This window comes from Amphibalanus amphitrite, unplaced genomic scaffold, assembly GCF_019059575.1.
Source record: "Amphibalanus amphitrite isolate SeventyFive unplaced genomic scaffold, NRLGWU_Aamphi_draft 001441F_arrow, whole genome shotgun sequence".
In the NCBI taxonomy this organism is placed as follows: domain Eukaryota; kingdom Metazoa; phylum Arthropoda; class Thecostraca; order Balanomorpha; family Balanidae; genus Amphibalanus; species Amphibalanus amphitrite.
The window spans coordinates 43595-64346 of record NW_024882934.1 but is presented as its reverse complement, the minus strand read 5'-3'; the positions used below and the strand labels follow the sequence as shown (position 1 = coordinate 64346).

The 20752-nt window shown below is 53.1% G+C and overlaps 2 protein-coding genes across 4 annotated transcripts in view; one reads left to right on the top strand and one right to left on the bottom strand.

Annotated features, from left to right (window-relative positions):
* The window catches only part of LOC122373084 (venom dipeptidyl peptidase 4-like), a 65664-nt gene that overhangs the window by 18630 nt on the left and 26282 nt on the right, over positions 1–20752 (bottom strand). For all 3 annotated transcript variants that reach the window (XM_043350835.1, XM_043350837.1, XM_043350836.1), the window contains exon 2: positions 7362–7611. In XM_043350835.1, coding sequence (XP_043206770.1) covers positions 7362–7611 — 250 coding nt within the window. The remainder of the gene's footprint in view (positions 1–7361; positions 7612–20752) is intronic.
* LOC122373088 (verprolin-like) lies at positions 867–4001 on the top strand. Its single transcript, XM_043350842.1, has 5 exons — positions 867–1166; positions 1522–1661; positions 2008–2166; positions 2419–3218; positions 3634–4001. Exons 4-5 carry the CDS (start codon positions 2735–2737, stop codon positions 3933–3935), a joined length of 786 nt encoding a protein of 261 aa, XP_043206777.1. The 5' UTR covers positions 867–1166; positions 1522–1661; positions 2008–2166; positions 2419–2734; the 3' UTR covers positions 3936–4001.

Here is a 20752-nt window from a genome sequence, read left to right as displayed (position 1 = left end):
CCCATCGGCACCGGCGGCCGGCGCGCGACCATCCCATCGGCACCGGCGGCGAGCGCGCGCCCATCCCATCGGCACCGGCGGCCAGCGCGCGCCCATCGGGCACCGTCGGCGGGCGCGCGTCCATCGGCACCGGCGGCCAGCGCGCCCATCCCATCAGCACCGGCGGCGGGCGCGCGCCCATCGGCACCGGCGGCCGGCGCGCGACCATCCCATCGGCACCGGCGGCGAGCGCGCGCCCATCCCATCGGCACCGGCGGCGGGCGCGCGCACATCAGGCACCGTCGGCGGGCGCGCGTCCATCGGCACCGGCGGCCAGCGCGCCCATCCCATCAGCACCGGCGGCGGGCGCGCGACCATCCCATCGGCACCGGCGGCGAGCGCGCGCCCATCCCATCGGCACCGGCGGCCAGCGCGCGCCCATCGGGCACCGTCGGCGGGCGCGCGTCCATCGGCACCGGCGGCCAGCGCGCCCATCCCATCAGCACCGGCGGCGGGCGCGCGCCCATCGGCACCGGCGGCCGGCGCGCGACCATCCCATCGGCACCGGCGGCGAGCGCGCGCCCATCCCATCGGCACCGGCGGCGGGCGCGCGCACATCGGGCACCGTCGGCGGGCGCGCGCCCATCGGCACCGGCGGCCGGTGCGCGCCCATCCCATCGGCACCGGCGCCGGCGCGCGCCCATCGGCACCGGCGGCCAGCGCGTGCCCATCGGGCACCGGCGGCGGGCGCGCGTCCATCGGCAGCGGCGGCCGGCGCGCGCCCATCGCCGGTGCGCACGCGCGCGCCCATTGCAGAGAGAGGTGATGTGATTGACCCTGTTGGCCCCCCCTCCCCCACCCTCTGACCCGCCCGCGCGCCCCGACAGGTCGTCGTGTAGCGCGGCGCTCCGCCAGCTGCTATGCTGGGGTTGGCGGCGCTCAGCAGCTACCAGCTGATGCAGCGCGCCGTGCTCGCTCGCCGCGGCGCAGTGTTTATAGCGCGTGCGCCGGGCGCTGACGGCAGTCGTCTGGCAGCGACAGCTCTGCCGGTGACGGCACACGCTGCTGCTGCAGAAACTGGACAAGGGCCTGCTTGGGCTCCTGGTCCTGGATCGGTACGCCGGCTCAGTCACCTGATGACGGCGGCGCAAAGCGTGACCTACCCGCCCTACAGCCGGCCCAGCAGGGTGAGTAGTGAACTGAGTACTGAGTAGCGCTCAGAGTTAGCTTGAAGTTGTTTAACATGATGCACTGTTCTTCATGAGTCGTCCCCATCGCTGCTTGTGACTTGCAAGTTCCTTCTTTTTCGGCAGTGCGTCCCAGCAGCGATTTTCACCTCTGAGAAGTATAGTTGCCGTACTAGTGAAAAAGTGTATATCTTTGAAATAAACATTCCGTTTCATCTGCCCACTACCACTAACGCCCCTCTGCCCTCTCCTGCAGCGGACGGGGAGACCCACCTGACCGCTCCTTCCCCCTGTTCTGCTGCAGGCGGGGAGGCCCGCCCTGACCTTCTCCTCTACCCTCTGCCCTCTCCCGCAGCGGACGGAGAGGCCCGCCCGGGCCCAGTGCCGCACGGAGAGGCGGTGGCGCTGGAGGCCAACACCCCGGCTCGCGACCTGTAGCTGACGGTGCTGGAGCCGCGAGTCACCGTGTTGGCTGGCCATGGAGACTTGGAAAAGGTGGGTCTCCGCGCAGCGGAGGAAGGGGCGGCGGCTGACAGTGGTGGCCGCCAACGGGGAGCTGGGCGGCGTGGGTCCATGCATAGCGGGGATGTTCGAAAGGACAGCATCAGCTGCATTGTTTGAAGAGCTGCTGCAGTTGGGCGTTGAGATATGATCGCAGACTTGCAAGGAGATGGGCTCCTGAGATGCGTGCTTTTTTTTTGCTCCGATGATCCGGCTGATCGCTGTTCTATGAGGTCGTATTACCCGCCCGCGGTCACCAGGCCGGGGAGGTATATACGTCTACAGCAGCTGTGTTATTTGTCTGTCCCGGTTGTATCACCCAGTCTTCCCCCGTCCTCAGGCCGGTGAGGTGCGTCTCCAGCTGCGCTGTCAGACGATCCAGTGGAACGAGCAGCAGCCCATGTACCCGTCCCGGCTGTGCCGGTGTGTCTCCCAGCTTGAGCGGCGCCGGCCGACCGCTGCGCTGCTCTACAACTGCCACGTCCACACACGATGCACGGTCAGTCATTATACCGAGTAATGCTAATTATAACCGCGGGTGTTTTGTTAGAATGGCCCTGAGAGTGTGCCTTTGTTGTGTGATTATTGTTGAGTGCGTTTTCTAGTTGTGAAGTACACTGTGGTAGGCTCGACATTACTTCTCATTAGAAGTGGCGGGAACACTGCCCCAATGCCCTATTGTCGATTGGAAATGAATAACTACAGCCGCGGCTCCTGACTGTATCCCTTTTCCCCGTGCGCCCTATCGCAGGTGACGGCTGACCAGGCGGTGCTGGTCTCGACCTGTCAGCTGGACGGCCGGCCCGTGCTGGCCGCGCCCCAGGCGGCCGACGCGCCGGCTCCCGGCGGCGGCGGCGAGCGGGCGGTACGGGCGCTGCTGCAGCTGCCGACAGCTGCCGCCGCCGCGGACAGCTGCCCGCTGCTGGTGGTCGTCTCCGAGCCGGCCCTGCTCTGCTGGCAGCCGGCACTGCTGCTCTGGCTGTCCCTGGCCACTCAGCTGGCCAGCAGCTGAGTGGCCCGGCGCCGCCGCCACTACCCCAGCCGCCCGAGCCGCCGCCGCCGCCGCCATGGATGTGCCCCGGCCGCAAGGACACTCGGGTACCTCGCGATCGGCACGGAGCCAGACCACGGAGAGGAACCTACCCGCAGTGTCACCCAACACCTCCGCTGCGGCGGCCGTCTCCCCCACTCCGCCGGCGCCGCCCGCCGCTCCGACTTTGGCCTGGCTGCCGGCCCTGGAGCGTCTGGAGGTGCGCCTTCAGATCAGCGCGGTCACCGTCACCGTTCCGGCCGGTCCAGAGAGCGGCGGCGGGGCGGCCGGGGACGCGGAGCGGACGGCGGACCCGCTCCCGGCCGCGGCCGGCCACCACCCGGCGCCGGTACCGGGCCGGGTCCGCAGCAGCAGCGACTCGGGCCACCGGTGCTGCCTGCACGGACAGCTGGTCTCTGTGCTGCCGTCAGTCCGACTGGACAGCGCTGCGCTCAAATCGGCCGCCCTGCCGACAGTGCCGGAGGTGCCCGTCCGACTCACCAGACCTTCAGCGGCCGCAGGTAAGTCGCGGCCGCCGCACGGCCAGCTCATACCGGCCACTGAGGAGGGCTTTTCCATAAAACTCTCAGTGCTAGTGATTTTGGCATTGGCATGGGGGCGGGTATTGGTACTCACTACTCACCCTGCTGGGGCCGGCTGTAGGGCGGGTAGGTCACGCTGTGCGCCGCCGTCAACAGGCGACTGAGCCGGTGTACCGATCCAGGACCTCAATTATGATTATAAGTAAAACGGGATGTAGGGATGAAGTCAGCTTGTGCTCAAGACTGACGTCATGACAATCGACACGTGAATATAACGGGCATGTTTGCTCCTTGCTGTCGTGCGGGCATTCGAATCTCTCCCAGTTTGTTGGCCCGTGTCTCTCTCCCGTCCCCCGGGTCTCTCCGCCGGCTGACTCCGCTCTGTCTGTTCCAGCCGGCTCCCAGCTGCGCTCGCCGAGCCAGACGCAGCAGGTGATGTCGCCGTCGGTCGTGGTGCGCGACTGTGCGTCCATCCCGTGTCCAACGCCCCCCCCCCCCCCCACACCGCGCGCTGCTGCCGGGCCCGCCGTCGTAGTTTTATGGCCTTGCGCCGTCAGTCGCCAGCTGGTGGTGGCGACCCGTGATCGCTCGCGTACGTTCGCCGGCGCGCCCATTGCAGAGAAGGGGTTCGCGCATGCCCATTGTAGAGGGGCGCGCCCCTTGCGGAGGCGGTACGCGCTACGCTGTAGACAGTAATGCTTGTTGGGTAGCCCCTTTGCACATTGTTTGTTCATGGATGTAAATACAAGTTACATGACTGATGAGTGTAATGCTTACAATTTTGAACTAAGAAATGCCACAGGGCAGGTTACCTTGGTGAGTTTCTGATATCAACATACTGAACATAAGAGCAGAATAATTATCCATAGAGCGTTAAGGATTTTAGCCACCGAATTCACCAGTCAGTAATTGCACATGGTGGCACCATGAGCATGAGTACCTCGCCTTGTCCGATCCTTTTCACAACTAGCAAGTAGAATGTGGGAAAAGGCAGGGAACTTCAAAGCATGCGCATATGTAGATAGCTGATGATTCTCTCTGTTCAAGCACGATCTGGCACTCTGCAGCCTGTTCTGTTCCACATGAGTTGCCGGGACAGCATCACACATGAATTTCTGCATGCTTCAAACAGAAATGCCTTAATTTTCCTTAAAATATATTCATTTTTCACACGGAGACAACAAAAATGTACATGCAGGTGGGTACTGTGGCAAGAAATTACATACAAATGTATTTTGCCATGTAGGTACCCTCCTTTCACATCACAATCATCAATCATAATTAAGAGCACCAAGACGTTCTTTGCGACTTGCGAGCCCAGCCGTGTCAGACCAGCTGATGCAGGGGCTCTGTCACAGGGGGCACAAGGCCCAATGGTTATGTCACAGCACAATGTTGTACAACCTGCTATTCAAGAACACTTAAATCTTGAAAAACCTGTAGCTCTCTTGTCACCTCACTTTTCGCACTCTTGACAAATCACTTATCAGTCAGATCAAGACTGAAAATTGAAGAGGATAAGCTCTTTTGTGGGATGTACTTGCAGTTTCAATTCAATGACATAAATTACTCGAAATTACCATTTAAATTGTACTGTACCATGACGAATCTACCATTGAAAGAAAATTGTATCATGACCCTGCTATAAAAACTGAAACAAGCTCCAATTGCATATGATAAATTTGGCGATGTTTATAAATCTTGCTGCCTTAGACAAGCAAATATTCAATTTGTTTCAATTTCAGTCGAGTTCTTCACCAAAAATCCATCGTATATCGACAACCAATGCCTATCACCGAAATCTTGTAGAAATCCTCAATCCCGCAAAATTTCGCAAGGCCGCTCTTTGTTTACATTATAGTAATGGGCCAATCTGACCGCTCAAGTACTTGTTTTGCGGGAGTAAGTACATTTTTGTCGTTTTTCAAACGACTATAACTTGCAAAGTATAGCATCAATAGGCATTTTATGTATATCGTTGAAATCGGCAGAGTCTGGAGACTTAACTGATAGGCAATACATTCCGATTCCTTTCAATTTTTAAACCCTGATAATCCCTTTAAGCAAATCCCTTAAACGCAAGCTGCAAACTCCATAATTAAGGGCAAGGATGTAACGGATAGTGCAGAGAGGATATATTGCATTTCATTGTGCATTGTGACGCGTACCATAAGTTGTGACACCAAAGACTTAGTTATCTAGAGGAAAATCAACTTCAGCTGGGACATGACAAAATACAGCGACGGAAAACTTCTCTCGGCTTTTCAACGCGAAAACCCCTATTTGTGTTAGTCAGACTGGCTTACTGCAATACGACCACCATAATTGATATGGGCGTGATTTGTTCAATGTTAACCAACAAATTAGACGATATCAAACAAATTGGACCGTGGACGTGGCAATGTTAGTCCGTTTCGTTGCCTGTATATCTATGGTTCCGCTCATGAATCGTGATCGTCCCGCCTTTTGAGCCAGTCTCAAGACGTCACAATGTGTAAAACACTGTTCATTAGTGAAGCGTTAATAGGCGTCGAGAGACTAAACAAGGGCGTGGTCGAGCGAGAGTGACAGGTCAAAAATATGGAATGAAACGGGTGAAATTGACAACGCCAACGTAATCAGTGATGGCGGACTACATAGAATGGTAGAACAACTGGAATATAACTGGACACAAAAAGTAGGCGAGATGTGTCTGGCGCTCGCTAGCGCCTGTTCAATTTCCTGTCAAATCCTCACTCTGTGGGTGGCGTGAAGTCCGATCTATCCATTGTAGGCACCCACACTTTGTCTTCCCAGCAACTTGGCTTACTCCGCATCGAGTACTAAATAACTAAGGTGACCCTATGGCGCTTATGAGTGGCGCGTTGCCGCAGGAAATGACTGGCGGTGTAGAGATGAACGACAATGGTGACTGGCAGCGTGACAGAACTGACTGGCAATGTGACACTGGCGACTGGCATCAGGCAGGGTGACAGTGGTGAGTGGCAGGGTGACAGTGGTGACTAGCAGGGTGACAGTGGTGACTGGACGGGTGACAGTGGCGAATGGCAGTTGGCGGTGTCGCACTGGCATCGGTGACGGGCAGCGGTAACAGCTAAATTGAGGTTTAAGGTCACTGAAGCGACCTGGTCGGATAGTAACCAACAAACTGATCGAGAAAGACGATGAACGCTGTTGAAACTTCGAATGCGGAAGGTCACCAAACCTCGGTCAGGCTTAATGACTCTGAGAAAGTTATCTGCCAACTTCAACTGCTCATTTGCACTTTATCAACCGAGCTTGTTCGAGACATGTCTTCCCGATGGGTAAGTGCAGAACCAATCAGTATCTCACTGCACACATAAAAAACTGACATCTCATACCTGCGCTAATGCAAGCAGCTAATACGTCTCCATCAAATGCACACTCAAATTACATTCAATATTTCCCCAAACCACACTTGACCGTTGATACCTTCAGGCTACACTTGTCACCAGCATGCACAGTAACTAGAAAGAACTCTCCTCCCTTTAATCACATTCGAAATTTTATGAGGTAGGATCATCTTATCCAAGAAGCTGACTTTGTCCCGCTCGAGAGCGATTCGGCCAAGCACGAACATATAATCACATACATATAAAAAACAAACAAGGAGCCACTTGCCGCCTTAAAGACTGTCCCGTTCTCCTAGCTCGTTGAGATAAAGCCGTTAGAGGAAGCATGCGTTCTGAGCAGGGTATATGTTCTGAGTGCGATATTCGCTTTTAATCCTCTACTCGGAGAGCAGCACTCGCCGACGAACCGTCCTTCAAGTGCAGAAATCACCATTTTCTTCTCCCATAAGTGCAGCGTTGCCGCTTATCTTACCTTTCAGTACAGCAGCCCCTGCACTTCCCCTTCTCCTCCGAGCACAACATCCACTACTTCCCACCTCGGAGTACAACAGCTCCCACTTCCCACTTAGAGTGCACTCGAGTGCATTCGAGTGCGCATGCACACTCGAATGCACTCGAGTGTGGCCGAAGAACCGAATGGCCGAACCATTGATCCTATCTCTTAGGTCCCAGAGCAGCACCTACATCCACTTCCCACTCCACTCCAAGCACAAAACCCCAACATTTCCCCTCCAAAGAGCACACTTACCGCTGATCCACTCCCCGGCGAAGGAGTCGGCCGTGTAGCGCATGGTCAGCACCTCATTCAGCGTGATCACAGAGCCGTTGGTGAGGGGCAGCGGCCGTGTGACCGAGGGGCCTGCGCGCGCCTCCACCACCGGGCCCTCGCGGGTCAGCAGGATCACGCAGGCAATGACGATGGCAGAGACGACCAGTACCGCGCCGATACCGATGAAGAGCCGTCGGTGTGGCCGCGACGGACCCTCGTCCACCAGGTCCTGAAAGATCAGAGGGATGTGTGTTATACTTTGGGGTTGTTGATTTGCGCTAATACCTGGATCTTTTGCAACAAGATGCTATTGTCACTCGATAAACGGGTTAATTCAACACGTATTAAAGATTTGCGAGTCTCATCTTCACTTTGGAACGTCGCGGGAATTTTAAGGAGTGTAAGGCTGGCATGATGGTTGCAATAAATAAACTACCAGTGGGTGTTCATCGGAGAAAATACAGCAGCTCTGACACTGCTGATAAAGCTAGCTAAACTTCCGGCCAAACGTGTTCCCAGAGCAAAGGACAGCTGTGTCATACGCAGATCAGATAATCGATCACTCAGCAGAATCCTGTCGACAGGAAGGTCGAAGAAACGAGCATAGGCAAAACTAAGTTTAGCCGTGCAAATCCACACCATCGCAATCGCAGACCGATCACAGACGAGCGGTCCTTTCAGCTCAGCGAACACGTCCCACGAACTCACACCATTTATAATCTGGCGAGTAGCACCGCGTTCCTGCAAACTATTCCCAATCAGCCTCGATTACCAGTAACTCTGAATGAATCGGGATCGTGGAAACGAGCCCGGAGAGATTCACAAATCAGCCCCGACCCGGACACGCTCGTCGCTGTGTGGGATTACACGCACGGCCGCGGGCCGGATCTACCGCCGGACGAGCGCAGCACCGACAAGGCATGAGTCGACTGTGTCGGACGGTCATCAGAGGCCGACGGGCCCCGGACGGGGTCATTTGTACAGCGTTTGTTCCATGGTGGTGGGGGCGGTGATGAACGACTTACGCAGCAGCAGATTCGGGGGGAGGGGTGACTAGCTGAGCTTTGCTGTGCTGGCAGGATTGCGCCGACTGAGCTGAGCGCACTAAGCTGATCGACAGCGCCGGGCTGTGCAAATGTGCGCTAATGTACCGAGCTGTGCTGCACGCTGCTGCGCGCTTCGTACCGTCGACCAGAGGCGGATCCAGCTCAGAGTTTTTTTTTGGGGGGGCAAACCATAAAATTTATCGATTCTTTCCATGCGTCGTCCATAGGCGTAATGTTAAAATTATGCCGTTTGGGGGGGGGCAAATGCCCATTTTGCCCCCCCCCCCCCTGGATCCGCCACTGCCGTCGACAGAGCGGAGCTGTGCAAATGTGCGCTAATGTACCGAGCTGCGCTGCACGCTGGTGCACGCTTTGTACCGAGGCGTCCTTGTACTGATATATGTACTAATCTGCACTGATTTACTGAGCTATACCTACCGATGACCGCCATTGAACCGGGTTGTACCTACTGATGTAGGCCGAATGTGCAGATGTATCCAATTGAAGGTACAGGTGTGTTTAACTGCACCCATGTCCCATCTGTAAACTACAGACGTGCCGGTCTAAGCCTGGCCATGGCCGAGCTTCCCTCCTGAGCTACCTGCACACACCTGTCGGCAGTGGGTGTCTCCGTCGCCGGTTTCACCGTCCGATGAGCGACCACCTGTCGTCTGCTGGACGTCAGGCCGTGAGACCTAGCGGCAGCCGCGTCGGCTCCGTCACATCGGTCCGCCTTCGACTTCACTATCATGTCAAACTGTCCATCGTCCGTTCATCCGTCCACCCATCGTCCCTCCTCCCTTATCCAAGGCCCTAAAACATACCCTTATCCACTCATTGCTTCACCAATCACCCCCCGTTCTACCAAATCACAGCGAGCCAACCAGTAACCACCACTTGCAGTACAGCAGGAACACGTTTGAAATGGTGTAGTGACGGCTGCGGTGGGTGCCATTGACAGCCCACTGATGGCCAGCTGGTGCTAGTAGTCACAGCTCGGATTTCACCACTGTCTGGCAGGCAGGCTTTATATGGGCGGTGGACGGACAGTGGACGGACGGTCCACGGACGGTCACGGTCAGTGGACGGAAAGTGGACGGCAGGTGGATGGACGGTGGACGGACGGTCACGGTCAGTCATGTGACGGTGTCTGATCGACAACTCTCAACTTTTCGACAGGAGCGACCCTGAGCTGCGGAACAAGCAATGGGTCAAACCGGGTACAGAGTGACAATCCATTTGTGGTTACGTGAAAAAGGAAGATGATTGAACAGTGTCAGCGTGATGTGAATCTAAACAACCATGACTCAATTTCGCGTGTTGGCAAAGCAACTAAAAGCTGTAAGTGTTTCATGTTTCTTTAGATAACTTATCGTAGTGAATAAAGATAGCTTTTTCCAATATTTCATCTTTCATTGCGTTGTGTTCACTGACACTGATTTGTCAGCTCCACATCGATCTAAGCGCTTTATTCACCCTTTCCGCCCGGCCTGCGCCTGCACACCACGGGTGACGGGGTTGGGGGGTGGCAGAGCGTGACGGTGTGCTGTTGACGCTGTGTGACGCCTGTTAGCGTCACGCAGAGCGTCACGTCACGTCCCGCGGCGTGACAGGGGCGGTGACACTGACACTGAACATAAACTCAGCATCAGGATTCAAGGCAGACAGAGGTGGGATTGGTCTGGTCACGTAGTTACTTGCTGTCAAGCAGACTGAATTCAATTGTCTTATTTTTTGGGGTATACTGTACCGTCATAGCGTGCATTCGGCATCCGGATAATCAGGGATAATGTTCCAGGATCGCCGGGCTCATTCGGTGTTTTAAGCTGACACCGTGTACAACGGACATGACAACGAGCAAAAGAGCCATTCGGGAAGCAAAAGCAATCTAAAAATGTGACTTATTGCATCGATGATCCCTGCAATGCCAAATTATTACCCGTGATCCCTGATAATCATCCCTCATTTTGCGGATGCCGAATGCAAGGATAATCTCCATTATGGTTGATGTCGTATGTTATGATGCCTACATGAGCAGTGATAACGGTTGTGTTTGTTATAAAACATCATCAACTCTCTCACTTTCGACAAAAGATAAGCCCTTGGATAAGCCCACAAAAATCGACTGATCGGGTGGGAATAGGCAAGGGAATAGGTAAACGTTTTTGCACGGACTCACGTGAAGAATTGTATTCGCTGCCCGCCACATTCCGGGTCTAAACTCGAGCCGGCATTGTATTCTGAAAGAATTGCATAATAGCTGGTTGGATAGAAAATGAGGTCTCTTTGGTCAAGGGGCTCCTATAGTCCCGTCCTGTCCTGTCAGCAGACTGGCGACCTCAATGATAAGCGATCGTAACGAATTCAGTGACTCCCAACGACTAAAGGATACTCAGAGATCCACGCAAAGACTAACACAAAATCGCCGTGATTAAATGTCGCTGTGATACCATGCTGATGCGAAGATGAGTTAGTGGTCATTCACCGCGATTTTCGCTCTCAGCCACATTATGTTCAATATATGGACGCCGTCGCTCCCCGTGACAAACACAGTCGTGAGAACGGGAACACAATGGCCATCCTTCTCAGCACGGCCCAATCCGTCACCCAAACGTGCGGCTCGGAGCCATCTTCCGACACAACCTTCCAGGAGCGGCGCGTGAGTTTACACACCTGCCGACTCTGGATGACGGATACCTCCCTAGCAAACTTCGCGGAGAGCCTTTCACTGATCTGGGAACGCGGAGCTGGCCGGAACGGGGACGGCCACTCGACTCTGCCACCATCGGACAACGGGCGCGGCCAGGCGCCTCACTTTTGTCGCCGCAGAGACCAGCGTCTGCCGCAGTGGCCTAATGAAATACTGAACGAGATGAGATCTCTGCAAACCCTGCAGCTGTGCTACAATCGGTGAAAGCCTCGCACACGGCATAACAGGTCAGTTCGATCATCGATGCTCGTTCAGACAGTAGGTAAAGATATTAGCATGAGGGCGTGTCGATTTGAGGCCGGCAGATACAGACTCTTTCAAGCGGGACGGGCGATCTTGTTAGAGACGGTTGATTGGGCCAATCTCACGGCTGGTTGCCCTTCCAGGTCCGCTGGATCCGGCAGAGCCGACGCCTGAAACTCGCCCTCATTGGATGGAGCAGAGGCGGAAGGTTCACAATGAGAACCTGCATAGGTCAGAGGATAGTGCCCCGGAGAGCGATCCAGTTGACCGGCGCCAGAATGGACTGGCAACAGCGAGAGAGAGAGAGAGAGAGAGAGAGAGAGAGAGAGAGAGAGAGAGAGAGAGAGAGAGAGAGAGAGAGAGAGAGAGAGAGAGAGAGAGAGAGAGAGAGAGAGAGAGAGAGAGAGAGAGAGAGAGAGAGAGAGAGAGAGAAAGATTGAGAGGGAGGTATAGAGAGAAGAGGAGACCGGAGAGAGAGTGATAGAGAAAGAGAGAGGGAGGGAGGGAGAGAGGGAGGGAGGAGGGAGGAGGGAGGAGAGAGGAGAGAGGAGCTAGGCGTCCTTTGCTTAGACCCGCGCCTTAGACCGGTCAGTAGGGTGGCAAAAACCCGCCGACTTCCAACCCATTTTTGATTCGCATGCCAATACGAGTGCCTTTCGCATCCATTGGACCGGTACATCGCTCTACGAGCCCCTAAACATGCACATATACAGGAGTCCCTGAACGACTTCTCGTTGGCGATGCATTGAACTTCAGCATATCATCGCCCGAGCGGAGGGGCCAATGGTGGTGCAACATGTTGACAACCTTCACGGGACCTTAGGTGGTTACGGGCCGCGGCTGGGGCTTCCCATTCGGTGCACCGCGGCTAGTGGCCCCTCTCCGCCAACCAGGTCTGCTTCTGCATGCTAATCGGCAAGGTGCCTCTGCATGCCTGCATAAAACAGAGCTATCTGCGTTTGAATGTGAAGGGTAGGCTCTACGGAACTGTCTCGATGGCATAAAGAGCACTCGTGATCGTGAGTTGATTCGTGATTCGTGATTCGCAAGGCGATAACATTGGAGATACAGTTGCTCAGTCGATGATGTGTTCAAAGAATAATGTGTTCCCGAAGCATTCAGTAATCAAACGGCATGGAATGCACCCTATACAGAGAAATTAGTCATTTGAGAAACGGTATCTCCTTGTCACAATAAAATGGTCGTGATTTGTTCATTCAGAGTACCGGACTTTGGCACGCGATTCGAACACGAACCTCACAAAGTCGCATGATCCACCATCACGTCATTAAGCATGACTTTCGCACTTAACAGCTAGATCCAGGAATATCCGCAAATGGACAAACGGATATGTTCCTTCACCCTTGTCTTCCCAATCAACTGCACGTTACGTGTTCCCTCGAAACAAAGGGTGCAATGTGGTCACGGAAGCCGCTCAAACAGAACGTTTGACCAATTTACTCTAGCACTATCACGTTAAGTACCAAAGTCAATATGATCGTCTCATTCCGTCTGGTCCACGCAGGTCTATTCTGGGGGTCTTGTAAGTGACCCATAAATTGGTCAGAGACAGCTACATTTCCGTAGGTATCAGTCAGAAAATGTGAAGCCTGCCGCAGTCCATATATGAAATCCATATATCGGTAAAGTATATAACTTAGCAACAGCGATGCTGACAGACATCTGTGTCTCCGTTCATTTGAATGTAAATATTTACAGATATGGCTTCGAACACCACAGGCGATAGTGGACGATCTTCTGTGAATTGAAGCTTTAAAGGAATGCCACCAAACGGTCATGGCACCCGATGGCATGATGGCGGGCGGAATAACTTTGGAGCACAGTAAATTGAATGCTAATCATTCACGACTCACGTACAAAATTGATAGACAAATGTGTGTTTGTTTGTTTGTTTGTTTGTTTGTTTGTTTGTTTGTTTGTTTGTTTGTTTGCATACATATAAGTCATCTCATCAGCACGTCAGGTACAATACTTCATACTGCAATATGCACATCAAAACATGCTGCATGTGGCATGCAGTGCGGTCGTGCGCGGGGCGCTCAGTTTCTGAGCCAAGGGCCTACAGCGTCCACTCGCTTAGAACATGATTCCGCCTGTGGGCATGCCGCTGGCGTAGTCCATTAAACCGTCACCAATGCCACCGATGACGGCGCCGGCGTTACCGATCTGGTCGGCGCCCTGGCCCATCATCTGACCCAGCGGGCCCATGGCGCCCTTGAAGCCCTTCACCATGTCCGTGATGCCCTCACACTGTCCCTCAGCCATGGAGAGCATCATGTCCTCATAGGCGGCCATCCACTGCTTCCACTCGCTGTAAGACGGCATGGCGTACCCCATAGAAGTCACCATCTTCTCCATCATCCTGTACCGCGGATCGATGCCGCGGCACGAGTCGATGGCCATCCTGATGATGGTGCCCCAGTAGGTGCAGTACCAGCCGCAGAGGCGCAGCACCGGGTAGCAGCATACCTGCCAGATACAGAACAGCCACAGCAAGCCGATGATGGAGAGCACGATCAGCACCTGGGTCCGAGTGTCCAGGCTCTTCTCGAAGTTGAACTCGGCCTCCGCCGTCTTGTTCTCGTCGTAGTATGGATCTTCAATTCCGTAGTAGTTGTAGTATTCAGTGTCCTTGTAATAGTCGTATTCGGTGTAGGACGATCGCTTGTGCCTCGTTTTTGGGTTACTCGTTTCATTAGTCGGTTCGCTGCTGAGATTTCGAAGGTCGTGAATTCTTCCGTCGTTTAGGCCATTAGCCTCTATCAACAGTCGAAGCTGCGATGAATTCGAGCTCGGCCTTGATCTAGCGATTGCGAAGTTGCAGATAATCCCAAATACTGTCAGCATAACTATCTTTGTCATGGATCATTGCCCGTCGGTTGCACTTGTCACTTGGAAATGATTTAGATAATTTAAATTATAACTGTCCTCTTTTTTGCAACGTAGAAAATATTATCCAACCGTAATTATGATTCAAATCAATATTATTTGTATAGGCCACGGCAGGCTACGCCGTTTATTTCGTCTTTAATGCGCCATTTGAGTAGCAGCAGTAGCACTCACAAGAGATCGATTGGAAGTGCAGTATTTTGTTTGCTACCACCAACTAGCAAACTTCACGATCGTCGCAAGCAAAAGTCACCAAAATGTTGGTTCAATATCGACTAGACACGATAAGAGAAATAAATCCATATTTCCCCACATTTCTAGGAACGGTGAGTAGCTCACTTTCGCAGATGCCGCCGGACCGCGTGTGCACATTTCTGCACATGATCGATCGCTGCCTCGTTTTCCGGCCGGCCGCACTGGGCCAATCGTTCCCGTTGGGTGCACATCAGGCTCCCGGCTCTCTCACAGTCTCCGCGGTCTTCCCAGCGTCGTTGTCTGGACACGCGCCGCACCGCAGAGAGGCCATCGATACGGAGAGACGACACTGGCCGGGAGACTGCGCGCGAACTGCAGTGAGATGTGGGAGTGCGAAGAAGCTTTGGGAGAAGCGAAGAAGCTATAGGAGAGCTTACGAAGCTGTGGGAGAGCATAAGGCGATGTAGAAAACTGGGGTCGGGGAAGCAATATAGCTAAGTTAAAGAACCTGTGAGAGGACTAAAGGAAGCTGTGGAAAAGCTGAGGAAGCTATGAGAGCTCTAAAGAAGCTGTGGGACAGCTAAAGGAAGCTGTGGGAAAGCTGGAAAAGCTGTGGGAACGCTAGAGGAAGCTCTCTTGACTATCAAAACAATCTTGCTCTCGACAGCCGGTAATGTCTGGCCCGTTTGATTCCCGGGGAGGGTATACGCGTGACACACCCCATCACGGCGCAATGGAACGGATGTTTGGCCGGGAAGCGGAAGCAGCCGGTGCCGATAATGTCAGGTTGTGGGTGCGACACCAGCAGACTGAGACGACTCCCGGAATAGTCGATCGGAGACGGGACCCCGGTGTGTAAATAAACGACCCTCTGACACTGTGCCAGAGACGAGGCGATGGCATTCTGATAACTGTCATTTCCTGGAGTAAATCGGGAGGAATGGTCCTCCTCCGGCCACATCTGGCAATCAGAGGCATATGACAGGGATACGAACACGCACGGATAGGTATTCACGTCGCGTGGATCATCAGAATTCTGGGCAGAGTGGTCATAGTCGATCGAAGCTAAGATAGGCGACTTGCCGACGCACGCGTGGGAAAAAACATGAGCTCAATATTGCTCACAAGAGATGATGCCCGAAGACCGAAATTGGGAGAACAGCATACATTAAAGAACGATGATTTTATAAAGATGTGTATATCCGCGAACTGTAACTGAAACTACATATACTAACCAAACGGACTACCAGACCTTCTGACCATCGGATCCACAGATCATCCTGGACCAACGGATCTTCAGAGACCAACAGAACCTTCAGAGACAACCGGACCAGTCCCGCAGACACACGGTCCAGCTGACCCCGTTCAGAGCGACTCTCGCAGCGGGAGAAACACAGCGACAGCATGCGGGCGGGGCGGGGCGGTGCACCCAGCCGGCGCTATCACCGCGGCGCTCAGCTGAGGCACACGCCCAGTGCTGGGCTGGGTAGACTGGCGACGGGCAGTGCTGGGTAGACCGGCGGCAGCCCGCCCTCAGCGCCGGCCAGAGACGATTCTGGGTCACCGAGGCGAGCCGGCCGCCGCTCGAGCCCTGGCGAACCGGATACGCAAGGCCGCGACCGGTGAAGGCAGGACACTGACCTCTTAGGAAACATAAGAAGGAGGGCTGTGGTTAGGGGCGGGTGGTTGCGTGCAGACAATTGTTAGTCCCGAACTTAGAAAGGAGGAAGATGCAGATTTAGTGGCTTCACAAGAGGCGCTGATAGTGCCCATCAAAACGGTGAATTTAACGTGCTATTTACCCATGTTAGCGAATACGGAAACTTTGTCAATTCGAGTGTAAAGCTGCCGCGCTCTTTGTGTGAGATTTGGAGAACGGAATCTCCCGGGATCGGCGTTACAGTCACCCACGCGTCACGTGCCGGTGTAACGTGACGGTGTAATGTGACGGTCAGTCGACAGTCACGACCGGAGGTGAAACACTGGTCCCCGCGCCACAGAAAGTGGACATTCCAGTCCACCCCGCCCGGTCCCGTCCCGTCCCTTCCGGTTCGACAGGTCGAGTGGGTAAATATCAAATTCCGGGCACGCCAGATTTCACCCCAGAAAAATAAACTGGAGAAAGGAGAGAATGAGGGGCAAGAAAGGCACAGAGAGAAAGAAAGAGGAGACAAGGAACAGAGACGGAGAGCGGGAGAGAGCAAAGGGAAGGATATGAAGAGGAAGAGGGAAATATTAGGAAAGAGACCCCAGTGTCCCTAGGCTCTGGCAGTGACTATCGGAATCCTACAAATTTCAGCTATACAGAGATGACGGCATGTCATGCCACTGAAGAACATGCCTCGATAAGACCAAGGTCACACGGTGTGTATGACACCGCACCGGCTAGACTGATGTTTACAAAATGAGGCCTGCCTGCGGCACGCGCCGGCGACTTCGACGTCCAGCTTCGGGTACGTTGCGGTCAGTGAACTCCCCAAACCATGTGAGAGGCAGTGCTGCAGAGCAGGCACACTTTCCCTGAGACTGCACTGCTCGCTGATCGTGGCTGTCTCTGGAGCTATCGCGGAGTGTTGATAAGCTTTGGCAATGGACATTGGACATCAACAGCCAACTATGTTTCAAGCTAATTGAGATGTTTAGATGTAAACGTATTCCATGCATAAAAAAAAAACTGAAAGCGTCAAGTAAAGCCCTGGTGAGCATTGAATGCTTTTGATGTAAGAATGGCCCCATCGTCTAATATTTTCAATTTTGATACATCTCCTAGTCTCTTCTGTTCAATGTTTTAATTGTTGCACTTGAGATAGTCATATTCTTATCTCCGACCCATATGAAGTAACCTACCGATTAAACTAATAGCCCGCAGCAGGCACCGAGCGACTCGACCCTGGCATTGGCTCCTATATGAAACTTTCATGGACTCGGGGCATGTTTATGTAGAGCAATCCATAATTAGACTTCTGACGTACTTATTAATCAGAAGCTCATCACGTCTCAGACATGACAAGGCCACTGCACCGCGGGCAATATACTGAGTGACAGGAACAGTCATAACCAACACCGGTCAGGGTGAGAGTGCCGGAGAGCAAGGAAAAATAAAATCCACGTAAGACTGTAAAATGCGAGCGATTTAATACGACAAATGAGCTACGAGAAATGAAATGCAATAGATGACGGAAAATGCTAATCATAGAAAATGCGTAAGATAATTAACTGGCAAGCAGACAGAGACTCATACTGGGCATAGGGATCTCCATAAGCCACTCCGGCCCATCAACAAAACTGCCAGCGTCAATTGGTGTACCTAAGCAGCCATGACACAGTTTCTCAATTAGAAACAGGACTGTTGCCGACTTAACCTACATCCCTTCACTCACAGCCTCATGTTGTGGTATCAGTAAATCGCAGCGTCCTTGAGGACGAATCAGTAGCTATGAGACCCAACCATGTCAGTACAGGATCAAAATAGGATCACAGCTCAGGGGAAGGGCTCGCCCGAAATGCCTCAACCACTGTCCGATTACTACCTTTACAAATTTATAAATTTGTATCAAATCGTCGCAGGCTTGAATGCAGTACAGCAGCTCATAAAAGTCGGCAACATGCGGCTATGGCTTGTCAAGTTGTCTCGGACATCGGGGATTTAATAAAAAGCCACGAATTGGGAGCTAGGTATAAATTAAAATAGTTTTCAATATTACCGTCATGTAACGCGCACTGTGTTGAAAATAATCAGCTGCTGTTTGTTTGTTTTATGTCACGGAGCTCGCGACAAAAACGCGGAGGAAAGAGGAAATAAGGAAGCGAGAAAAGGGAGGAGGGAGAGATGGCTTAAGGAGGGGGATAGACAGAGGGTCGTGTAGAGAGGAGATTAATGGACGTATTACAGGTAGTGGTGGCACGTATCTCATGTTCCCCTTGTGTACTCGGCTGTGACGACTTCATCAGAGCACAGATTAAATCACAACATGTGGGCAGCTGTAGTACGCGAACTAATGGAACAAAGCCGTAACAGTGATAAAGGCTTAGCGAGGATAGCCATAGCAAGGCCAAAAGCACAACGGTCCTGTCGCTAACGTCAGATACAGCCACCAAGAAGCTCAGATTCTTGATTTCGGTTACCGTGGAAAAGAAGTCGACTATAGCTGAAAGCAGAGAGGAGTGTGTGTGTGTGTGAGAGAGAGAGAGAGAGAGAGAGAGAGAGAGAGAGAGAGAGAGAGAGAGAGAGAGAGAGAGAGAGAGAGAGAGTCGATTGCAGGAAAGCGGACCTTGCGCGAAGCTCGGGATTCGGGAAGCTCTGTTATTAACTCCGGCTTCACTGCAGGAAAGGGCAGCAGCTCGGCAGCTCCAGTGACGGACAACTTCGTCAGAGATCGCCGCGGGGCGTACGGATGAGGTCAGAGGTCACGGGTCAGCACCAATCACCAGAGGTCACGCAGACACTTGCGCCTGCTGAGAGTCTGATGAAGTGTCGAAAAACGTCCGTTCCGTTCGAATGGACGGCTCATTTTCTCAAACAGACAATTGTGGACCGACGGGGGTCGGACAGATCAGTTCCGACAGACTGGTGCGGAGACTGTCCTAAGTCGGCTAACGAGACTTCCATTCCTGTTGCCCAAGATAAAGCTGAACGTATTTTCGAGTTTCATCATAAGAGGGACCAACAGTAACGATTACAGTCCGACGAAGCGCAAAGCGCACACGGCGCGAGAGAAAGAGCTGTATAGTGTATAGTGTATCACGCCTACGGTTAAGGGCAACGCAGACACCCATTTCTCTTCATAAGTCACACATGGAAATTAACCGGTCCTAACAAAGATGAATCGTCCGGAGGAAACGCCGAACAGTTGACCTTTAACAGTATTAAGCCTCCGTGATTGCGGACTAAGCCTGTAAGGTATAATCACCGTCACGTGAAAGGACCAGCCAAGCCGGTACGCCAGTGGCTACTGACCCGCGAAACAATCGTCCTTATCGGACTACGAGCAGTCCAGGCCGGGATCAAATACAACCAAGCATCATTAGGAGAGGCAATTACTCGTAGATGTCTGAGTGAGATGGAGGGAGGTAAAGGCCAGGGGAGGAGTAGGGGAGAGGAGCGGGTAATCTGGGCCACTCGCAGATCAAAACAGGTCAGTGTGAAACTGCGCTCTCCAGGCCTGCATCCGGCGACAAATAGATGTGAGAGAGAGAGATACATTAGATACAAATTACCCGCCAGTCATGCATCAGCTACGTATGGGTAGGTATGCGTAGAACAAAGGTATCGCAGTATGTTCATGTTCCCATTCACATGAGCTGTATCATATAAACATAATAATAGTAGAACAGACACAAAGAGAATTACCCCGGATACCATCCGGGTGAGTGAGCTATCTGAGCCTCCTGACGCCGAACGTTGCCTTATCCATAGGTACACTTTTTCCCGCAGGCAAATAGTGTGCATATCTGGCTGAATTAATGTTTGCATGGGAATAGGCTCGCAGGACTCGCAGTTAAAATGGATATGCATTCGGCATTGGTAAGCATATACGCACCGCCATTAGTGATGAAAACAATAAATATTCGACTGTGTTCAGTAGTTGCACTATCACCCGCACACTCTTTTTGATTCACAGATAACAATCTGGACATAACTTTCACGGGTCACAATCTTGCACGCCGTGAATAGAGGATAACATCTTATCGAATGGTTGGAGCCAATCTGAAGATTGGCCAATATCTGTTTAGGTATCTGGTATTTCACCTGAGAATGGCTTTGACTCATGTGATTGGCAAATATTTAACGTGATTCATTCGATCGTCTTTTAAACGATAAGTTTGTTAACAAAGAATCGCCGAGTCAATGCATAAACGTGCTCAGTTATATGTATAGTGCATAGTGCATACCTTATGCCGCCTAAGCTTTTTCAACGTCCTCATAATTGAAAATTCATCACCACCCCCATTCCCGCGGCACATTTAGCCTTGAAAAATGAAGACACCTTTTTCATACCGCAGCACAGTGGGATCTCATTGCGCTAAACAACATCCTATCCATCCATCCAGCCATGAAAAGGAAGGAGCTGTGACAGTTTTGACGGGCGGCGGCCGGCCAGAAAGTAAAAGCACACGTGCCAAGTGAAGAGCACGTCCGATGGGCGTCGGCTCGCCATGACGAGCCATGGCTATTGTAGGAGGGTCGCCGGGCGATCTTCAGTGTCACACACAACTCGTCCTCGATAATGCTGCCAGTCAGCGCGTTTAATATGCCGCGGCGCTGC